General features: G+C 36.8%; 1 protein-coding gene across 7 annotated transcripts in view; it reads left to right on the forward strand.

Annotated features, from left to right (window-relative positions):
* Window positions 1-22,118, forward strand: part of akap6 (A kinase (PRKA) anchor protein 6) — a 427,053-nt gene that overhangs the window by 313,905 nt on the left and 91,030 nt on the right. For all 7 annotated transcript variants that reach the window (XR_011351260.1, XR_011351262.1, XM_069916733.1 and 4 more), the window contains 2 exons: window positions 8,704-8,850; window positions 18,674-18,898. Coding sequence is in view for 5 of the 7 variants with exons in the window: in XM_069916733.1 (XP_069772834.1) it covers window positions 8,704-8,850; window positions 18,674-18,898 (372 nt within the window). In the remaining 2 variants the exon portion in view is untranslated. The remainder of the gene's footprint in view (window positions 1-8,703; window positions 8,851-18,673; window positions 18,899-22,118) is intronic.

Genomic DNA, 22,118 nt, shown 5'->3' on the forward strand with positions numbered 1-22,118 from the left:
CAGTTAGTCCACATGTTAAAAAAGGGATAAGGAATCTATCCAGTTGTGACATTAATAATAATCAAAGTAGCAGTCATTTATAATATAAGAACTAAAAGCTAGAGAAGGTTATTTAGTTCCCTTTACCGACCTGCTCTGACATTCAGTGAGATCAGAATTTTATTAGAACTTTATTGCCATAAACGTTGCAAACTTCATTGTCTTGTTGGAGCATTGCAGTGCAAATATTGCTCTAAATTACATGAAAAATTTGTGCAAAAAAGAGAAAATGAGGCAATGTCTGTGGTTTATTGTCCATTCAGCTATCTGATGGTGGAGGGGAAGAAGCTGTTTTGGGTCCAAAGTAAAAAAGCAATGCTGGAGAAACTCTGCAGGTCAAATGGTATACTTCATGCAGCAAAGATAAAGATACAGTACATAACCAATATTTCAGGCTTGAGCCTTTCATCAAGGTATTCATCTTCAAGGTCCTGCACCTCCTTCATGATGGTAGCAGTCTGAAGAGGGCATGGCCTGGGTGTGAGGTCCTTGAGGAGAGAGGGTAGTGAAACATAAAAGTCTGCAAATACTGCAATTGAAGTAAAAACACAGTGCTGGATAAACTCAGCAGGTCAAACAGCTTACTTTATATAGCAAGGATAAAGATACATAACCAACCATTTCAATTCTGTGCCTCACGCTCGTGCTGATATGTCTGTCGAAGGCTTCACGCACTGCCAAACCAAGGCCACCCGTAAATTGGAGGAGCAGCACCTAATACACGTTTCCCCCACTGTTCAAAAGTAGAGCGTTCCTATGAAACCTTGCGTAAGATTAAATGGCATAAAGCAAAGAAGCAATTAATATATATATATATATATATAATTTATTTTGAGTGTTCCTAGACCCAAAAAAAACTACCAAATCATCCTAAATAACATATAAACCCTAATGTATTAAATTACTTAATGTATAAAACCTAATCTTTATCTCTGCGTGTAACTAGTATGAATGGTGGATGCACAGACAAGTTCAACGCACTCACAATGTCTTTATTTAGTTCACCACAATTGAAGCGCTTAATTAAGTACAGTTTTACGCTAAGCGTAACATCCTTATGAGTTCTCTTAGGCTTTCCTGATACCTTAGGACACATCTTGCTAACGAATGTACAAAATGAATCAAGATAAAGCACAGATGCTCACAGACACAGTTATGGAGGCTTAATGCCGAGATGCTGGATGTAGTTCCCGGGGAAGGAGCGGCACCACTCTTTCTACTTGGGGTGCACACTGCCTCTATAGCAGCTTGCTGCAAAACAAACACTGAACACTATTTTCACTTTTTGCCTTTTTTCATAAAAGCGAAAATCGTCCAGATTTCTTTCACTTAGCGAAAATGGGTACTAATGTAGGTCTTTTGTAAAAATGAAGTTGTGTAATGCGAACTTTTGAAAAGTGGGGGATACCTGTATTCTGTCAGGACACTCTCTAACCAAATGGCATTAATATTGACTTCTCTGGTTTCTGCTAGCCCACTCCCCATTCTCCCTCTCTTCCCTATCCCTCTTCCGACTCTCCATCCCCTTTCCTCTCCATTCACAGAGCCAACCCCCTCCCGTTTGCTGGTGTGTCCTCCCTTCCTTATGCACCTATTACCCTCTGTGTGGGTCTGCACTCGCCCCCCCTTCCCCTCCCCCCACAATTTTGTTCAGGCGCCTGCCTACATTTTGCTCAAAACATGATGAAGGGCCCAAGCCCGAAATGTTGGTTATGCATCTTTATCTTTGCTATATAAAGTGCACTTTTGACCTGCTGAGTTTTTTGAGCATTGTGTTTTTACTTAAAGATAGAGGCTGCTTTCTTGGTACTGCCCTTTGTGGATGTCCTTGATAGAATGAAGACTGATGCCTATGTTGGCCCTGGATGAGTTCACAACCCTCTGTACCCTTTTCCCATCCTGCGCATTGGCACCTCCATAGGAGACAGTGGTGCAATCAGTCAGAATGCTCTGCACTAGCCTTTGGTTGATCTGAGATCATGGTTGATCTTTAATCTCAGAGTTACTTCCCTTGACTCCCTATGCTCAATCTACTGAGCAATTTACAGTCCTTGTGAGTTGAGAATTACAGAGTCATTACTTTTTGATTGAAGATGTACTCCTTGTTCATCATAAATGGCTGACCCCTTATTTTGAGATTGTAATATCTGATTCTAGAACTATCATACCTGCATTTTTGTCCTTTCAAACCTTATATAAATTCCATATTTTTCAATGTGATCACTTTGCATCTTTCCAAACTCAGTAAGATTCAATCAGAAAGTCACACACAGAAAGGGACAAATACTCTTTTTTTTGCCCCTGTGCTCCAGTTTTAAATTTGTAATCAAGCAATCTACATGTGATTAAAGTGCACATTCCAGATTTTAATAAAGGTTATTTAATATACATTTTTAGTTTGACCATTTAGAAATTACAGCACTTTTTATACATAGTCCCTCATTTCAGGGCACCATAATGTTTAGGACATTTGGCTTCACAGTTTGAGTCAACTGGAATTTTTAATTGCTTCATTCATGTAGGTATAAGTGACTAGGCTTGCTTCTAAGCTTTTGATCATCGTAGGAGTCTGTAGTTGCCATTTTTCAACTGTGCCAATGAAAGTCAAATAAGCCATTATGAGGCAGAAAAACAAGAATAAAACAGTAAGAGACATTACTGTAACAGTAAGGCCCAAACCTTAGGATTACCTTTGTATATCTCCACATAAACCTATTTTTATTTTGCAGGCTGCATGATCTCTGTATTCCATTTTCTCTTTCCTTATTGATACCTTGACTTTCTTTTGCTGAACTTTCAAATTCTCCCAATCTTCTTGTTTATTGTTTTAAGAAATTTCAGATTTTCCCTATGATCAAGTACATCTTTAATTTCTCTTGAGAGTTATTGCTGCTCTGCTTTTCTTGTTTGATATTTTTAATCTAAAAGGGCTTTATATCATTTGTAAATTATATGCTGATTCTTTAAATGTTAGGCATCGCTGGTTTACTTTCATATCTTTTAAATCTGCAGCCAACTCATCCCATCTGCCTTCCTACTTTATTCAGATTTAAATATCTGATATTGAATTTCACTAAATTACTTTAAAATGGAATATGAAATTCTATTGTTCAGTGATTACTGTTCCTGCAAGATCCCTTAACTATTGAATTATCAGTTAACTCTCTTGTTGCACAATACCAGATCTAAAGATCTTGATTAAGAACCAGATCTGCATTAGTTCAGATGCAGTTGAAACCCAAATCATTCACAGTTCTTTTTCACCTCACTGATGCTATTGGATCTGTTGATTTCATTCCCTAGAACAGGGTATTTTCCATAAAATCTAAAATTACCCTGTTCCCTTATTGGTTCCTTAATATGGTGATCTAGAAAAAGTAATTCTTACCCATCCAGTAGTTCATCTTCTACCAGTTAGTTGTCTTCTTTTTGTGATTACTTTAATAATATGCCCTCCAGTTGGTGAAAATGGTTTCTTCCCCTTGATTTTATTGAAACCCCTTCACTTCTCTAGAAGACTATCAAATTCCTGCACCTTTATTTACTCCAATTAAATTTCTTCAGTTTTATCAGTTTCTTGTTGCAAATGAATTCTCAACTTTGTTAATCTGTTCTGGAAACAGTCAATAGTTTAGATTCTAGAGAATAGTTCATTATTGATGAAAATAAAATATATTAAATAAAGTAATTACTTCAGAAGATTTATTTTATGATTACGTTAAAGAAGAATGACAGTGTTATCAGATTAACTAAAGCAGGAATAATGAGCAAGTGGGCTATTGCCAGTTACCTCAATTCTAGCAGGCATGTGAATTAATTATTTTTAAAAGAGTCTAAAATCAACAGAGTTGACTATTTGTGATTTGTTCTGTATTGTGCAACTCAAAGTTAAGGGCAACAATGCTTCAATAAAATAACTGACTGAAAAGATCTTTTGAACCTTAAATGGTCCCTCATGATCAAGGATGATTTGATTCTCCCTGGGTTGGTGGATTCCTTTTCCACTTCCCACAATATCTCCTGCAAGGATTCAAATCCTTTTTCTCTATTCTTCTGTCTCTGCTGCATCTGCTCCCAAGATGAGGCCTTCCATTCCAGGACATTTGAGATATCCTCCTTCTTCAGAGACAGTGCCTTCCCCTCTTCTGCCATTAACTCAGCTCCCATCCGCATCTCCTCTATTTTCCACTGTCATAGCCCCTTCCCCACCAGTCACAACAAGAACAAGGTTCCCCTCATCCTCACCAATCTTCACAATCAACAGATCATTCTCTGCAATTTCTGCCACCTACACATACACATCTTTCCCCCCTCCACATTCCTGTAAGATTGCTCTCTCCAAGACTCCCTTGTTCCATTGCCCCCTTGCCACCTACTCCTGAGATCACAAGTAGTGCTACACTTGCACTCCTCCTTCACCATGATTCGGGAACCCAAACAGCCTTTCTAAGAGAAGCAATACTTCACTTGTGAATTTGCAGGATTAATTCACTGCATCAGTGCTCCCGATGCAGCTTCCGTTACTTTGAGGAAACTGGATGCAGATTGGGGGATTGCTTCATTGAGCACCTTCATTCTTCCCACTGCAACAGCAAGGATCTCCCATAGCCACCCACTTCAATTCCATACCCCTCTGCCACATGACATTTCTGATCATGGGCTCATGACCTGCCAAGTTGAGGTAGCCCACAAATTGAAGGAACAACAATGTATATTCCACCTCAGCAATCTCCAACCACGCAACATCTATATTCACCTCCAACTTCCATTAACCCCTCCCCGTCCCTCTCTCTTTCCCTCACCTCTCTCTCTCCCCTCCTCCAACTCCCCAACCCTAATTTCTTTCTCTCAGAGACCTTAGCCCTCTGCCCTCTCCCCATCATCTCACCTTCTTTCTCTTCTACCCTCCCAGCTGTATCCACCTTTTACCTCTTGTCTGTTAGCCTGTGCTCCTCCCCGTCCTCCTTCCCTTCCCCCTACCACCTTTTTATTCAGATGCTGATTTTTCTGCTCTCCTGAAGGGGGGTGGGGGCAGCTCTGAAATGTTGACTGCTTTTTTTTTACTTTCTGTGGATGTTCCATAACCTGCTGAATTTTCCCAGAACATGTGTCTACTGCACTAGACACTAGCATCTGCAGATTTTCTTGTTTACTTCCTATATTGAACTTATTTGCTAATGAGGCCAATGTAGAATTTCAGATTCTGAGACAGGATATGGCTAATGGGGTGAGAGGATTGTGAACCAATGTGCTCTTACCGCTGCTTACATGATTGTCTGCTCCCAACCCGGGGCATCAGGTTCTCAGAATCATCCCGAAAACTTATTCGATGTGAGTGGTCATGAACCAAAATTTGCTTAGAATCAGTGGGATGTTGCCCATCTTCAAGGAGCTCCGAGCACATTCTTGAATAATTTTCCTAATCAGCCTGATAATAGAGTGCTTATCTTGTGAGTCTGGATATGGGAGCAATGTGGCCTCCTCAACATGATTGATTAAAAGATACCTGGGGCTCAAAACTGAAAATGTTTGGCCAAGGAAAGAATCCTAATGTTAGAACAAAGAACATTACAGCACAGTGAAGGCCCTTCAGCCCACGATGTTGTGCTGAACTATATAAACCTACTTAAAAACTAAACCTTCCCTATTCCTAACCATTTATATTTCTTTCATCCATATGTCTGTCTTAGAGTCTTTTAAAGGTCCCTATTTTACCAGCCTCCATCTCCATTCATGGCAACACATTCCAGCCATCACTACTTTCTGTTTTTTTTTAAAAACTTGCTCCTGATGTCTCCCCTCAATTTTCCTCCCCTCACTTTGAACAGATGTCCCCTGGTGCTTGCTGCACTGGCCCTGGGAAAAAGGTGAAGGTTGTCTATCTATGCCTCATAATCTTGTAGACTTCCATAAAGTCACCTCTCATCCATCTTTGATCTAAAGAGAAAAATCCTTTCTCTGCTGACCTGACCTCATAAGACACATTCTCCAATCCAGCCAACATCCTGGTAAATTTGCTTTGCACCCTCTACATAGCTTGCATATCTTTCCTGTGATGAGGCAACTAGAACTGAATACAATATTCTAAGTATGGTCTAACCAGAGTTTTATGACTGCAACATTACCTCTCGACTCCTGACTGATGAAGACCAGCATACCATAAGCCTTCTTAACTACTCTATTAACCTGTGCAGCAACCTTGAGAGATCTTTGGATTTGGACCCCAAGGTCCCTCTGTTCTTCTACACTGTTAAGAATCTTGTCATTAACCATGAACTCTGCCTTCAAGTTTAACCTTCCAAAATGCATCACCTCACACTTATCTGGATTGAACTCCATCTGCCACTTCTCTGCCCAACTTTGTATCTTTTCTTTATCCTTCTGGTGAATCTTTCTTGTGCCTCGAGGTATCTGATGAAGATATTCCAGATCTCAAAAACATTTTGAAGGACAAAGATCAGGCTATCCACTCAATCTTAAGGTTTGTGCCAGATCTAAGGTCTTGATATTTAAATACTGAATCATGTCGCTCAATTAATCAAAGTGTGTACCACCATCTTGAAAGAGGTAATAAATTTCAACATTGATAAGAGGTGCCTTCTTAGATCTGAAAAATGGTCCATATCGTCCAGGATCATGTAATCGTAAACTTTTATTGACCACAAACTCTTTGGTGGCAAGTTGGTTGAGGACCTTCATCTTGCAGATGTTGAGTGTGTATTTCAGTTAATAAGTCAATGGTACGTTAGAGCTTAGCATCTAAGTGAGTCCAGATGCAGGTCAATCACTGAAGTTTAGGTTATCTTAGTTCTGGAATGGAGTTGTTTGAGAAGATTTTTATTTGCTCTGCGCTTTGTGCCATTCCACAGAAAATTTGTTGGAGATGTGATGCAAGAAAGATTGAGAAATCATCCATTAGTTAATGCCATAGTTTGCATGTTGCTGTGGAGTAAACATCAGAATCAGAATTTATTGTCACGAACATGACACGGAATTTGTTGTTTTGTGGCAGCATCACAGCGCAAATATTTCTATAAACCATATTTCAGAATAAATAAAAATAAAAATAATGCAAGGAAAAGAAAAACCCAAAGGAGGTAGTGTCTGTGCTTCATTTATGATTCAGGAATCTGATGACAGAGGGGAAGAAGCTGTCCTGTGCCACTAAGTACTCGACTTATTCCCGATGGCAGCAGAGTGAAGTGGGCATGGACTGGATGATGGAGGTCCTTGAGGATAAAGGCTGCTTTTTTAAGACACCACCTCTTATAGATCACTCAATGGAATGAAGACTAATGCCCGTGATGTCACAGGCTGAGTAACCCCCTGGAATTATTTCCTGTCCTGAGCATTGGCACTTCCATAACAGACAGTGATGCAACCAGACAGAATGTTCTGCACGGTACACCTGTAGAAGTTATCAAGAGTCTTTGGTGACATACTGAATCTTTTCAAATTCCTCACAAAGTATAGCCATTGCTGAGCCTTCTTTGTGATTGCATGAACATGGAGGCACCAGGACAGATCCTCAGAGAGACACCCACACCCATGAATTTGAAGTTCTTGATGACTGGTGATCCCTCCATGAGGACTAGTTCATGTTTCCTGATTTTTTTTTCCTGAAGTCCACAATCACCTTCTTGCTTTTGCTAACATTAAGTGCAAGGTTGTTGTGATGCCACTCAACTCGCTGATCTATCTCACTCCTGTACGCTTCCTCATAGTTGTCTGTGATTCTGCTGTTAATTGTGGTCTCATCAGCAAATATTCAGATAGCATTGGAACTGTGCCTAGCCACACAGTCATGGGTGTAGAGTGAGTAGAGCAGTGGCCTAAGTATGCATCCTTGAGGTGCACTTATGATGATCGTCAGAGAGGAGGAGACATTGCTTCCAATTTGTACAGACTGTAGTCTTCCGGTGAGGAAGTCAAGGATCCAGAGGAGGATGCAGCAGCCCAGCGTTTGGAGCTTCTTGACCAGCACTGAGGGTATAATGGAGTTGAAGGCTGACCTGTAGTTGATGAAGAATAACCAGATGTTTGAGTTGCTGTTGTCTCGGTGATTCAGAGCTGAGTGGAGAGCCAGTGTTATTGTCTATGCTGTGGAATGATTGTGATGGTAGGAGAATTGCAATGGGTCCAGACCTTTACTTAGGTATGTTTTGATTCTGGCCATGACCAACCTCTCAAAGCATTTCATCACACTATTGCTACTGGGCAATAGTCATTGTCATTGAACACACAGTCAAATTTGAGGAGGTTACAAATGCAATGATAGAGTCAAATGCATTACTTAAGATGAAGAAGGCCATCTGCTGTGACTTGTACCACTGCTTAAGTTTTTCTTGGAGTTATCATTCAGTAACTCATCTGGTCTCCAGTATAATATTCACTTAAACACAATCTAGTTTTAACCTTTTACTAAAACATTAAAGAAATGCTTGAAAATGTTGATTGTTTCTAGAAATTATATAAATCCTTTTTTGCCAGTTCTCTATCATATTTCCCAGAAAAAAAGATTCACAGTTTTTGAACAAATAAAAGTTGGTTGAAGTTAGACGGTGTTCTATAAATGAATTAATGTTTGTGGCTCAAATTCCAGTGTGATTGTAAAATTAGCATTTTAAATGAAAATACAAAATTATAGTTATTTTTGCTTCCTAGGGCTACAACACAGAAATGTCAATGTGGCTTCCCAAGAAAAGATATTTACTAAAGAAGGTTGAATCACTGAAACAAGCTGGTAGCTCATTACCCTGTGATATCCTTGAAAAAGTAGAGGGAATTAAAGGCAAATGGCATCTGTTAGAGGTATGTGCATTTTAATGATTACAATATATTTTCATTCTAATACCATTTATACATAAGTTTAAGATTCCCAACTTAATTTCACTAAGAAAATGGGCATATTATTTTTATGAACCAATTTTGTCTTTTTTCAATATTTGAAAAACAGCGATTTTTTTTAGTCTACAGGTAAAAAAGAGTATTCATAGATCTCAAAATAAATATATTTAGTTTGCTTGTTGAATAAATAGGCAGTCATGGTAGTTCTGTCGAGTTTCGAATCTGGCACTAATTTTAATTTAAGGGAGATTTGTCTTCCGTAATTAAGAATATTGTATCATTTTGTTTATAGATGCATTGATGGTGGTTTTTAGTGTTCACCATTTTCACAGAATCTGGTGGAAAAGAATGAAATAAAATAGTGTACTTTCCTCATTTTAAACTGGATAAATGTTTTATGATCTAATAGTTTGACTCTTTATCAGGGATGCTTCATTGACTAATTTGAAATATACTTGTGCATAAGAGAATAGGTGCACATTCAAGATGTTTTATTTCCTTTTGTCACATGAAAATGTAAATTGAGGCAAATAAATTAAGTCTCATGTCAATCTTTTGAGCCCAGTGATGTACTCCACAATATTGTAGGTTGTAATACTTTTTAAAACTTAAAACTATCTTTTTAAAGACAATTAAATTCAGAATTGTATTGCTCTTGGAGAGATGCTGCATGAATTTGTTACCTAGTTGCAAAATGCTTTGTTGTGGCACGTGCTTAGTTTCCCTGATAACTTCTACCAAATGTTATTCATTACCGAACCAACAATTTTATCCAAACTCCCAGGCACAATATTCCATTGGGAAGAAAAGTTGAGTTAATTTGCAAGGCTATTTTTCTCTGAGTGAAACTGACAGGCTCTGCCTCAGAATTGCACTTAAGACCCCAGCCACAGTGTTAATTTCTGTCAAAGAAAATACAGTACAACTCCTATTATCCAAAATGGTCGGCTCCGGGCCTATGTCAGATAAATGTTTTTTTTCAGAGAGTGGACATTTTTAAAAACAGCCCAGTAGCAATAGCAAGTCATTTGTAACAGTGTTTTAAAGAACAACAAACAACAGGGAAGGCCTTTTAAGCATTAAAATAATGTTTAATTCTCACTGAATAAATGCTGGCCACAGCCAATCCTGAAACATCCCAACGCTGCCGCCAATTCAGGCTGGTGGAATACCCGCTGGTGAGTCAGCAGTCTCCCTGGTCACGAGAGGTCCCAATCCTGATGCCTGACTCCGACTCCTCTCGTAGGCCTATTGCACATGCACCCCAGGGAGTCCAGGGGTTGAGGGGTGGGTTTGGAGTTAGCGTCAGTGTCCAGTGTGCCAGGGAGAGAAGGAAGGGGAGGGAATGCTACTGAGACCAAGGTCCTGCTCCTGCACGGGAGCCTGAGGTCCCCACTCCTGCCTGGAAGGCTGCTCTCCTTGATGATGCTGGGACAAGGGATTCTTCCGACCGCTTGCGGATGGGAGACAGTGGCTCACAGTTTGAGAGGGGGAGTTGGAGAGAAAAATCAATAAGGGAAGGTAGAGAAGAAATGGAAAGAAGGGAGGGAGTTACCTGAAACGAGGACTATCATCATTCTAATGTCATGTTAAGTGAATTTTTTTTTCCAACCTGTGAGATCAGTTAGGCTCCATAAATATTTTGGATAAATGAGGATTTTGGAGTATCCGATTTCTGATCATTGGTCTGGTACTATAGTGAAAACAAGGAATTCATGAAAGAATTTAAAACTTTGAATAACACCTGGTGCAATTAAAGATGATTAAATTATTTTAGGTGAACTCAATATTTTAAAATAAAATAAAAATAGTGATTTCTCCATTAAATTCTGAGCCTAGTACAGATTCAGTGGGCAGCCTTCTCAGGCAAATCAGTGGAAAATCTGTATAAGTTTTCACTCCCTCAGTGAACTCCCCAGCTCATTGATTTTCATGTTAGTGGGAACCAGCTGTGTGCAAGTTCAGAACATGAGTGGAACTACTGGCTTTTTGTTGGAAGATAAGGCCAATATTTTCCCCAAAATTTTAATTTGATCCCTGTTGCCTTGTTTGGTTCTGTATAACTAAATCAAAATAAAAGAGGATAAATAGCCCAGACTGAATATTTTTGTATAATGGGTAACTTTATCTTCTGGCGGATCTGTTTATGTGCAGCACAATGCACATGATAGAGGATTCCAACAGAAGTTTCAGGTTGTGCTTCATATCCTCTATTACCCTAAATGAGCTCTGTACTGCTCAGCTGACCAGGTACACAGATACATGACATGTTACAGGCTGCACATGTGCTCATTTTGAGGCTTTAATTCTTGTCACCTCCTGCCTGGAGCAGGGTTACTTGAAGAGGAATAGTGGCAGGATAAAGAGGAAAAAAATGACAGAACTTTGGATGAAAATTAAGCAGAACACTGATGCATAGGCATCTCCTCTCTGCCTGGCCTTTGCAATCAGATCATTCAGAAACAATGTAATAACCTTGATGTCATCTCCACATTAATCACAAGTCCCACATCTTTTCTCCATCGTTGACATCACATTAACCTCTTTCTGACAACATAAAACTTGGTCCATCTTAGCATGAGCAACAGCTGCAGTCTGGGTTGCTTAATTGATAGACTGTGTCAAGATTACTGATGGAGTGGCAGAGGTGGAAGTAGAAATCCTGTTGTCCTGAAGACAAGTTAGCAATGGACAACAGAATTGTGCTTCATGATGCCTTCACCTCATTTGGGATTGTGCCTTGATGATCATACAGTCTTGTTTGAGAACAGATTGTGAACTCTTGTTAAACCCGAGAGTCATATCAACAGGACTCAAAAATTTCAGTGCAGCTCTTTCTGTGTCACAATAATGGGTGTGAGATTGGTTATCTGATGCAACATCATCTTGGCTTCTGACTTGGAAAGAATGTGCCAATTTTGATGCAAAAGTATTGTATCCAGTTCTAGTTCACCACAGAAAACAGCTGTAGGATATTTACTGAAATGATACAAAGACCAATTGTGGAAAATTATTAAAGCTACAGGGTTTTCTTCGTGGGTATAGACAACACTTTCTAAGTTCAAATATTTCCCAATTTCAAGACATGTCATCTTCAAGGACACATGAGTGACAATATTCTGAATTACTATCTATAAACCAAACATTGTAGATGCAGCTTTAAGTAGCTTTAATTCATCGATAAAACAGATAAACATTTTGCACAACTTCGCATTGAGATTTTCACAATGATGAACAAACAAAGCATAAACTGTACAATGATATTTCAATATTCAACTTCAAACAGATACAAGTGGACAAAATAAGACAAATTAAGTTGAAATAAGACAAGATCAAAGGAAAGTGTCTCGAGCTTACAACCCCTTCATAATTCCTTGAAGAATGAGATGCAAACTCTTGGTCCACTCGGATATTATGACATATGACATCATAGTCAATATGGTAACACTACAAACAATAATTTTTCTTAAAGGCTTAGGCACAAAATTAACTACAAATAAAAAAACAAGGTTTTAACCTTTACAGTGGGAGACTAATGTTCCCAAAAATTGACTGGGATATCCTTTGGATCAGAGGCTTAAAAGGGGAAGAATTTGTTTTGTGCATCCAGGATGAGTTTTTTTTAAGCAGTGTGAAAATTGTCCCCTTATTTAAAAAAAGAACAAACTTGCTTCAGAGGAGCTGGATTTTTAAAAATAATTATTAGATTGATTCCTGGTATGAGCAGACTACTCCACGAGGATAGTTATCCATTTATTCTGAATTAAGGAGAGAATTCTTCATTCAGGTAATGTGAACATTTAGAATTCTCAACTCTATTCATAAAGTAAATTCAAAACTTGAATCAATAGATTTTGGGCAAATAATATGTGAACAGGACGGGAAAATGAAGTTACACGTGAGCTTGCAGAAGCTGGAATCTGAAGCTAAACATAAACTGCTGGAGGAACTCTGCAGTCAAGAAGCATCAGTGGGAGAAAATGAATTTTTGAGCCAAAACTTTATTGATAAATGATTTTGACTTGAAACATCAACTATTATTTTTCTTTTTCTCCCACTGATGTTACTAAACCTGCTGAGTTTGTCAACTTCAGTATTCCCAAAACCATTTTGATAAGTTGCTCTTTGTCAAACTTAACATAGGTTTGGATCATCCTGAAGTTAACTGCCATCATGAAAGGCTTGTTCACAGTTTTAAATCTGATTCTTAGTCACGCTTACAAAGCTTGATTTAAATTATTGAATTAATTATCATTTTTTTGAATATTTTATTTTAAAGTTTTAAACCATTTCAATTAATAATGAATTATTTAAAAGAAACAATACATGTGGTATATATAATTAGCATTGATATAAATGTTGTAAGAAGTATTAAAATACTAACACATAATTAAAAACATTAAAATTAAATTAATTTGAGCTCGTACCTGCGCATATTTTTTTCCATGGGGGGGGGGGGATGTGTCAATAATCCCATTAAAATAACTGAGTAGCTATTTGTGTGTCATCACTTCTTGGTGTAAAGCTGAGGAAGGAATAGAAGAACGGCTGAACCCTTTCTTTAAGGAATCACCATTCTATCACTGGCCTCTGGACAATCAAAGAGATAGCATCTGACTTCTAACCTCTTCTACTTCCATCTTTAATTATGCTCATATGGAAGTCCAGGACATAATGAGCTGTCAAAGTCATCTGATGCACCCCAATATTTGAATTTTGATGAGTGATTTTAGATAAATGTTGTCCAGCAGGGCATTCCAGATCTCTTGTGTAACAGGTCCCCCTTAGACCCCCTTATCCCAAATCTCTGTCATCTAGTTTGATTCTTCTCTGATAAGAGGAAATGTTTTCTGCAATCTATACCTCTCATAACCTGACCAGGATTGGTTTGCTCTGGATTTCATTTTTCTCAGTGGGAAGAGCTGAATTTCAGAGAGATATTCTGGGCGTACAAACTTAATGGAGATTTGCTTGAAATATCCTTTAACGTTACCTCAGCCAGAACAGTTGAATTAAAGTGATACATCTTCACGTGTAAGTAATTTGGAAACCATGATGGAACTTCCAGATTGCAAGACATGAAATCATTATAGTTTAATGTGAAGGTTTGTTACTCAGGCCATATTTACAAATATGGATGCATTTATTTGCAATATAGTAGTTGAAATTAATCTTAATTACTCATACACAAGTTTCTCAACACAGAAACACATTTTGTGGGAAGTACAAATTAGCCAGTTGTTTGTTATACATTATTTGAACATAGTGAGCATTAATTGCTTCTCTCTCATTGCCCTTGAAAATATGCTGCTTGGTTGCTTCTTGAACACCTGCAGTAAATATAGTGAAGGTGCTTTTGTCATGGGAAATTGCAGGATTTTGATGGAGCAATGATGAAGGATGGTGCTGTGATATGGAGATAGAGATGATGATGTTCCCTGCAATGTTTACTTTCTCAAATATAGAATTTATGATTTAGGAGATGCTGCTGAAGAAGCCTTGGCAAGTTGATTTTGTTCTGGAGGCATACTCATGCTCAGATATGCATACTGTTCCCTTGCTTCTCTCAGTGTTATCTGTGTGCTGCTTCATTGGTTGTGGGAGGGCAATAGATGGTAATCATCAATACATTTTCCTTCTTAAGTTCAGCTTGAATCTAAATGAGATCCATTGATAATGTTCAGATTTCCAATCCACTCCTCACCATCTAATTGTATGTCACCAGGCAATCACATCTCATGGACCTGCCTTAAATGTCAAGTCCTATCCAGACACAGTGATGGAAAAATAAAATGTTCTTTACTAATTGTTGAAAGACATGATTCTGTTAATAGACTTGCATCCAGCTATTGTTTAACAAATGTTTATCAACTGCTTTGATATTAGTTCTGACATGTTAATGAGGATCTCTGGCTATTCAGGACTATTTTCTTATTTGATCCTCAGGCAAATGATCTTGGCTTGTCCTGTATTTTTCATTAATAATAATATTTAAATGCAGTTCAGTCACTGAAAGGTCACAAACATGACAGGCTCCGACCTCCCATTCACTGAATGCATCTATGTAAGGTACTACCTCAAGAAGATAGCTAACATCATAAAGGCACCCCAATTCCTGGTCACAATCTCTTCTCACTGCGAACAGTTTATTTACAATAGCTCTCAGGTTCATTTGAGTTGATTCCTGGGATGATATATGAAGAAAGGTTATGCATGTTAAGTTGGACATTTATGAATGAATCTTATTGAAAAATATAAGATTGGATACTGAGAGGAATTGCCTTGATCAAAGGGGAATCATTTCAGACTAAAGGATTGCCCCTTAGTAATGAGACAAGGATGACATGGATCATTTGAATTTTCTTATCCGGGAGCTGTGGAAGTGGAGACTTGAAATACATAGTAAAACCCCTGCTATATGGCACCTATGGGATTGAAAGGTGCCAAGTAAGTGAACTTTCTGGTTCCTTGAGATGGTGTGTGGCATGATTGATGAACTAATGGCAAGGCATGCCAATTTTAAACTTCTGTACTTTTTATCTATTTATTTTCCACAATTTGCTGGTTGCTTAAATTTCAGATAACAGGGCTTTTATTGTATTTAATATGAAGGTTGACAGCCAATTGAATTATATTTGTGACAGGGAGGGCAAGGAGCAAGCAGGAAAGGGATGTTGAGGCTAGGATTAGATTCAGTTTGGTGGAAAAGATTTCATTGGGCCATTTACCTTATTGCTGCTCCTATTTGTCATGTTCCTGAAAAGGAAGTTAGTATCGAGGGGACTGTGAGTTGAAATAATCAGAGCACCTATAATTTTATTCAGTGTTAGGACAGGTCTGAGGGGCTGGGTAACCAACTGCTGCTCTGAATTCTAATGTGTCTCCAATGCCTTGTCATCAAAGATGCATGAAAACTGAGTAAATTCAATATTTTGGAAATTTCTGAGAAAAGACACAGCTTCTCTAAGGTTAGTTAGAATGTGTGTGCTCTCCAAATAATGATAACAAATATCTCCTTATAAAATATGGTTTGTTTACAGATTTCAATCAGGAATGTTTCCCACATATCAAATTCTTACAGCTGACTAGATTGTGTATTTGCATTCCAGTGGGACGCCTTTTCTGAGTGGTATTTGTTTGGGTGCACACTCTTTAAATCTCAATAATGTAAAAGAAGTGTTAATAATCTGCTGGTGCATTACAAAATGTCCTTTTTGAAAACCCTTATTGTACTTTCTTCTGAAAGAAGTCACAATCTTCTTTGTGTTTGAACTCCCTTGTGATCGAATGGAAAACACAAGTAGCTCAAATGTGTGAGATTAATCCAATGACGAATATTATATGATTACAGACAGAAATTGATGGAAGTGTTCATCAGATCAAATATCAAAAAATCAACACAGTGTAGATTCTTTTGCAGATTTATTTTATTTAAAATTTTCCATACATATAGTAATAATATTGATATAATAATACAGATTTCAAAAATTCAAAATAAATTACATACATGATGGTTTTCACCCTACCCCATAAACCCCACCCCACCCAACCTCCCCCTCAAAAAAAATATAGATACTATAAATCTATAAGTATAAAAAGAAAAAGAAAGAAATAGAAAGAGTTTTATCTCGAAATTTTTCGTAACTACTCAAAGGGGAATCTCGCAGGTCGTGATACATAGGAAAGATATCATTACAAATTTAATCCCATTATTTGGGTGTATGGGATTGAGAATACTTATTTCTCAAATTATATGCAATTTTTTTTCCAAAGGAATACAACTTTGAATCTGTGCATGCCACCTTAACATACCCAAAGATGTATCAGACTTCCAAGTGACTGCAATACATTTCCTCACTACTGCCAAAGCTAATTTAACAAATGCCATTTGATAAACTGATCATTTTAATTTAGGTCTTGTGCCTTCAACATTCCCGAATAAAAATAAATCAGACTTTGCAAAAATACAATTCCTGTAACTTGTTCCAAAAATTTCATAAATCTGTCCAAAACAGCCTTACATTAGGACAAGACCAAGTTGAATGTAAAAAAGATCCTACATCTACACTATATCTAAAACATTGATCAGATAAATCTGATTTCAATCTATTCAATTTAGCTTGAACATGTCTTACAAACAGTTTTATAAATTGGAAATCTTTACACAAAAATGGGGCAAATATCTAGGTTTCCTGTGGAGGAAATAGTGGTGAATGACAGTTTTTTTTCTGTTATTAGAGGTCTAAATGGTTATATAGAGTTATATTGATATTTTTGCTGCCATGTTTGTTTCTATTTTAGGGATGTTTATGTTTTATAACTTATGATTTGCATAACTTTAACACGGGTTTGGGGAAACTTTTTTTAAAGAACTCAATAAATTAAAATCATAAAAAAAAGAAAATGAAAATAGGGTGGGATAATAATCAAATATCAGATTGTATGTCATAACATCACTGCTGTACATAAAGGAAAAAACACTGCAATATGAGACTTTGTGTTCATTGACTATATTTTCATTCACCATTCTGTCAGACTGTTTAATTAAGTAAGCAAGTTTACATTGATACATCAGAATGTTCCAGTTGCTTTACAACAAAATAATGAAAGTAAAATGAATATGAGAATTGCATGCTTTTGGTAACTTGATCTGCATCTGGCTCATACGAAGGAAACAGAATTTAATTCATTTACTTTTATTTTTGAGGTTTAAATTATGCAGGAATCTGGTAGCTGTAAATGTTCACCAGCTTGTATCTGTCATAACTAAAAGTGATGCATTCTATTACAAACACAAAACAAAAATATTTAACCTTGTCAACGTCTAATTTGAATTGACATTATAAATAAGAAAAAAGAATACTTGAGAAAGAGTTAAAACTAAAATGCAAAAAAAATATTGCTTTCATCTAGAATGAACAGTTTGACAACAGAAAATGCTAAAATAAAATGTCAGTGGTGCGTAGAGTTTAATCGAAGAAATTTTGTCCCCTGTGCTGCACATTACTCCATCTCAATTGCATATTAAACAACCCTATCAAGAAAGGCATTGGCATCTGCTGTGCTGCCACAAATTGTGAATTAAATGAAATTGATGTGCTCTGTCGTATATTTATGAAGACAGACCATTCTCAGAAGTATTCTGCTTATGAAGAATTTATGATTGCAAAGTGTTCATGAACAAAAAATGGCAATAAATTCTTTTTTTGCAACATGCTCTCAGGGCATTGAGTTTGCTGCTGCTGGAAAATTTGTCACAGCAGAAAACAATAGCTAAATCTGGATTCCACTGTGAGGCTTTATATTATTAGTATTCATGTGATCTCGAAAACTCAATTGCCAGAATTATTCACCTAACATTTTATTGAATAGATTAGTCTGGTATCATTTGTACATAATGATTTAATTGTGCCGAGATGCCATGGTTTCCACTTCCCTTGACTGACACAATAATAATTTATTGCTCAGAATATTGCTAAAGATGAGCTTGTGCTTTGAATGGCTAGTTTAGTCATGGGGATTATTATCTGACTCTTTCAGTTTGCAATCTTTTGTTTATAAACTTGCATCAAAATTGTCATTAATTTATGCTGCATTTTATAATTTTGTGTCTACTAGGTTTTTTGGTTCAATAGTTGTAGTCTGAACTTTGTTTCAGACATGATTTTAATTTAACTTTGGAAGATAGTGGTGCTTCTAGCCAGTATGTAAGATGGTGATTTATCCATGGGCACTTTAAAATGATGGCATTGCATGGTTAATTAATGTTTCCCTTTGATTGTGCCAGAGAATACTCGGTGAGAAGACTCGGGAGCCAGCATTGGGGCGAAATGGACCAAGAACATGCAATATTCTTTTACCTGAAAGCAGCAGTATGGTGAGGCAGCTGGAGGTCAGGATCAAAGAATTGAAAGGCTGGATGCGAGATACAGAGCTTTTCATCTTTAACTCCTGTCTACTGCAAGAGAAAGAAGGAACAGCAGAGGCCCAGAAAAAACTTCACTCTTTTAAGGTTGTATTCCAGTTGCTGTCTTTTCAATACCTCTTATTTGATGCAAACATAAGGTAAATTTTGGAAACTTTATGGTGAATAAAGCTAGAGAGTGGTTTAATAAAAGTAGTTGATGAAACTTGAAAAATTTGTGGTATCTCTGAGGGCACTGCTAAATTGTGAGAAATTATTATGGCATAAACTTCCTATTATGTTTTTGTTATGAAAGCAGAAATGAAAATAGAGGTATGTCAGAAAAAATCCATTTTCCTGCTTTACTGAACATTCATAATATAGTAAAACTCCTAGTATCTGGAATTCAAACAAACGTTAGCCTCAAGTAACTGGGGAAAAAAATTGAGGAAAATGAATTTTAAGAATAAAATAATTGGTAACCTACATAAGTTTAAAATTGTAGAAGTAAATGTACTTTGAAGATGAGAGCAAATATTCAGCTTGTGGAATCCCTTGGTCATGCTTTGCTGTTTGAATAAAGTTATATTTGAATAAAATGGCATTGCCCAGGATGAAGTGCTGTTTGATGCCAATTGCCATTAGGGTGTCTCTCTCAATTATCCCTGCTTAGTAAGGGTCATCCTGGTCAGAGGCTTTATCTGTAAACTTGGGGGGTGGGGGGTGGTTAGTTATCTCAAATGATATTGTTCGTCTTTTGGGTGGCTCTATGGAGGGGAAGGAACTTGCAGGTGCAGTAATGGTTAAATGTTTTCAAAGAATGTGACTGAAAATAAACTAAATTTCTTTAAAGTTTATATATTCATGTAAGTGAAGTTTGTTCAGTTTAAGTGCAGTATAGTTTTGTCTTTTAAACTGTTTATTTTTCATGAGGTGTATTAGTTAGACATTATAATAGTAAGAATCAAGCAACCAGAAAATACATTTATCTGGCATCTATTCATCCCCATAAGTACCAGATACCAGGAGTTTTACAGGAAAGTAAAATTTCAAATTATCCATGTAAGCTGTTATTCTATATGCATTAAAGCTTTTTAATGAGACATGCATACAAGAATAAAAATATTTCAAAGAGAGCATCAGGGTTTAGAAGTTCAGCACAGGGATGATAGTATTGCCATATTTACCACAGTCTTGCAATTTGGTGGCCAATATTGAACAATTTTTTTTGAGCTTATATTCCAACACCGAACTAAACTAATTGTCTCATTTCTAGTCACGCACATTATGGAGGTAATATTTTGGGTGACGTACCTTGTGAATTTTAGCCGTAAATTCTAAATATAAGCAGGGTGAAACAAATGTTAGTTCACAAGAAAAGAATTATATATGGAGTGGATGGGTGATTGCGTAGGTCTCTTGGTTGCAAGATAGCAACTATAGCAAATAAATCCACAATAAAAGTAGAAAATACTGGAAATATTCAGCAGGCCAGGGTGAGTTTGTGGAGAGTGAAATAGAGTTAACTATTCAGATTCTGGTGAAGAGTCACTGACTTGAAACATTGCTCTGTTTCTCTCTTTGCCGATGCTGCCTGACATACAGTTTTTATTTCAGATTTCTAGCATTTGCATGTAGTTTTTTTAAATGTTTTGCTATCTTTGGATGAAGGCAATAAAGATGGAGAACTATTTTTTTGAAGCTGTGCTAATGACATGGATGAATCAGAGTGGATTGCTGCCATATGATTTGGAGACTATATTATTATAATGTCGGCAGAACATAGGTGATGTTTTATTGTTGAGTAGGATATATTATGTAATCAAGGCAATGTACAAGACAATGAAGAAAGGGAAACTAGGAATGAAAATATTTTTGATATTTTCTCACAGCTATAAGAACATGGAATTCATTCCATGGATTCCATGATGAATGATCTTTAAAATTTGGTGATAATTTCACCACTCATGAATGCGCCTATTATAATAATGGAATCACAAGAGGAACTACAGCTTTGAATTATATATACAATAAGTCAAGATGATATATATTTTTAAAATGTATCATGCCAGAATTACAAATTACCAGCTGTATGCTGAACAAGAACTCGTCAAGTTAACAATTTACTTCTTAATTTGTTATGTAGATGTGACTTTGATTAGAAAAACTGAAATGTAAATTATTACCTAATATTATTCCACTAATACCAATATAATATTTAGGGTTCCTTTTATTCAGGTAAAATGGCAATCTAAATCCACATGTGTTTTAGTTCCTCACCAAATTCCTAAAATCTTGAACTTGTACATTAGATTTCATCACATTAACAAAACAACATTCATCCATATCTCATAGTAAGAGAATATAATGAGGACTTTTGAGTTGCAACAAGCCACATCATCAAGGGAGTAGATTAAAAAGCTTGCAGCTTCTCCATGAGATCAGAAAGTCAGGGTAAATCATCTTTTGCATAACTCCTTCAGCTCATTGAAAAGCAATATTTACAAAATGGAAAAACAATTTTGGTAAGGCTAGAATCAATGTACTTAACAAAGAAGAGAGGCATGAGGAATTATTTACCAAATAGTTAACATTTTATGGGAGTGGGTCTGATCTAATGAAAGAATTTGTTTTGTCAGTGTATTCTGGTAAAAATTTAATTTTAGCAATTTAGAGATTAATAGATTTGTAGTTGCTTTGCATCAAAATGAAATCTGAACCAGTGAGACTCACTTTCACTGGATGAAACAGCCTAAGTGAAAAATATTTGTGCAACCATACAACTTTAATTTTAGAAAAAATTGAATCTTATTATCTGCTCTCCTTTGGAAAGAAAGCTATAAGATTAACTGTGGCTTTGTGTACTTCACAAAATTGTTGATATAATCCAAAAATTTCCCTGCTTTGCTGTATGTGAAAATGCTGGAGAAACTCGGCAGGTCACACAGCATCCATTGGAAGTAAAGGGAAGTAAACATTTTGGGCCTGAGCCTTTCATCAATGTTAAAATCAGGCAGCCTGAATAAAAAAAGTGGGAGGAACTATTAATTTATTGAGGAGTCTGTCTGACTTGTAGCACTATCTAGCAACCAGGTTCATGGGGACAATAAGAGAAAGAGCATCTAAAGAGGACAAATGAAAGCACACATAATCAAATGTACAAGTTACAAAGAACAGAGATGTTGTCAAAGTCTGGCAGCTCAGACGGTGAGAATAAAGATAGCCTATATCAGAGATGGGGTGGCTAGTTTCAAGCCAGAGAAGAGAATAAATGACATAAAGGTGTAGAATTTGATAGAGTCCAGAGGTGTATTATATCCAGTTGTGC

The sequence above is a fragment of the Narcine bancroftii genome, chromosome 2, assembly GCF_036971445.1.
Source record: "Narcine bancroftii isolate sNarBan1 chromosome 2, sNarBan1.hap1, whole genome shotgun sequence".
NCBI lineage: Eukaryota > Metazoa > Chordata > Chondrichthyes > Torpediniformes > Narcinidae > Narcine > Narcine bancroftii.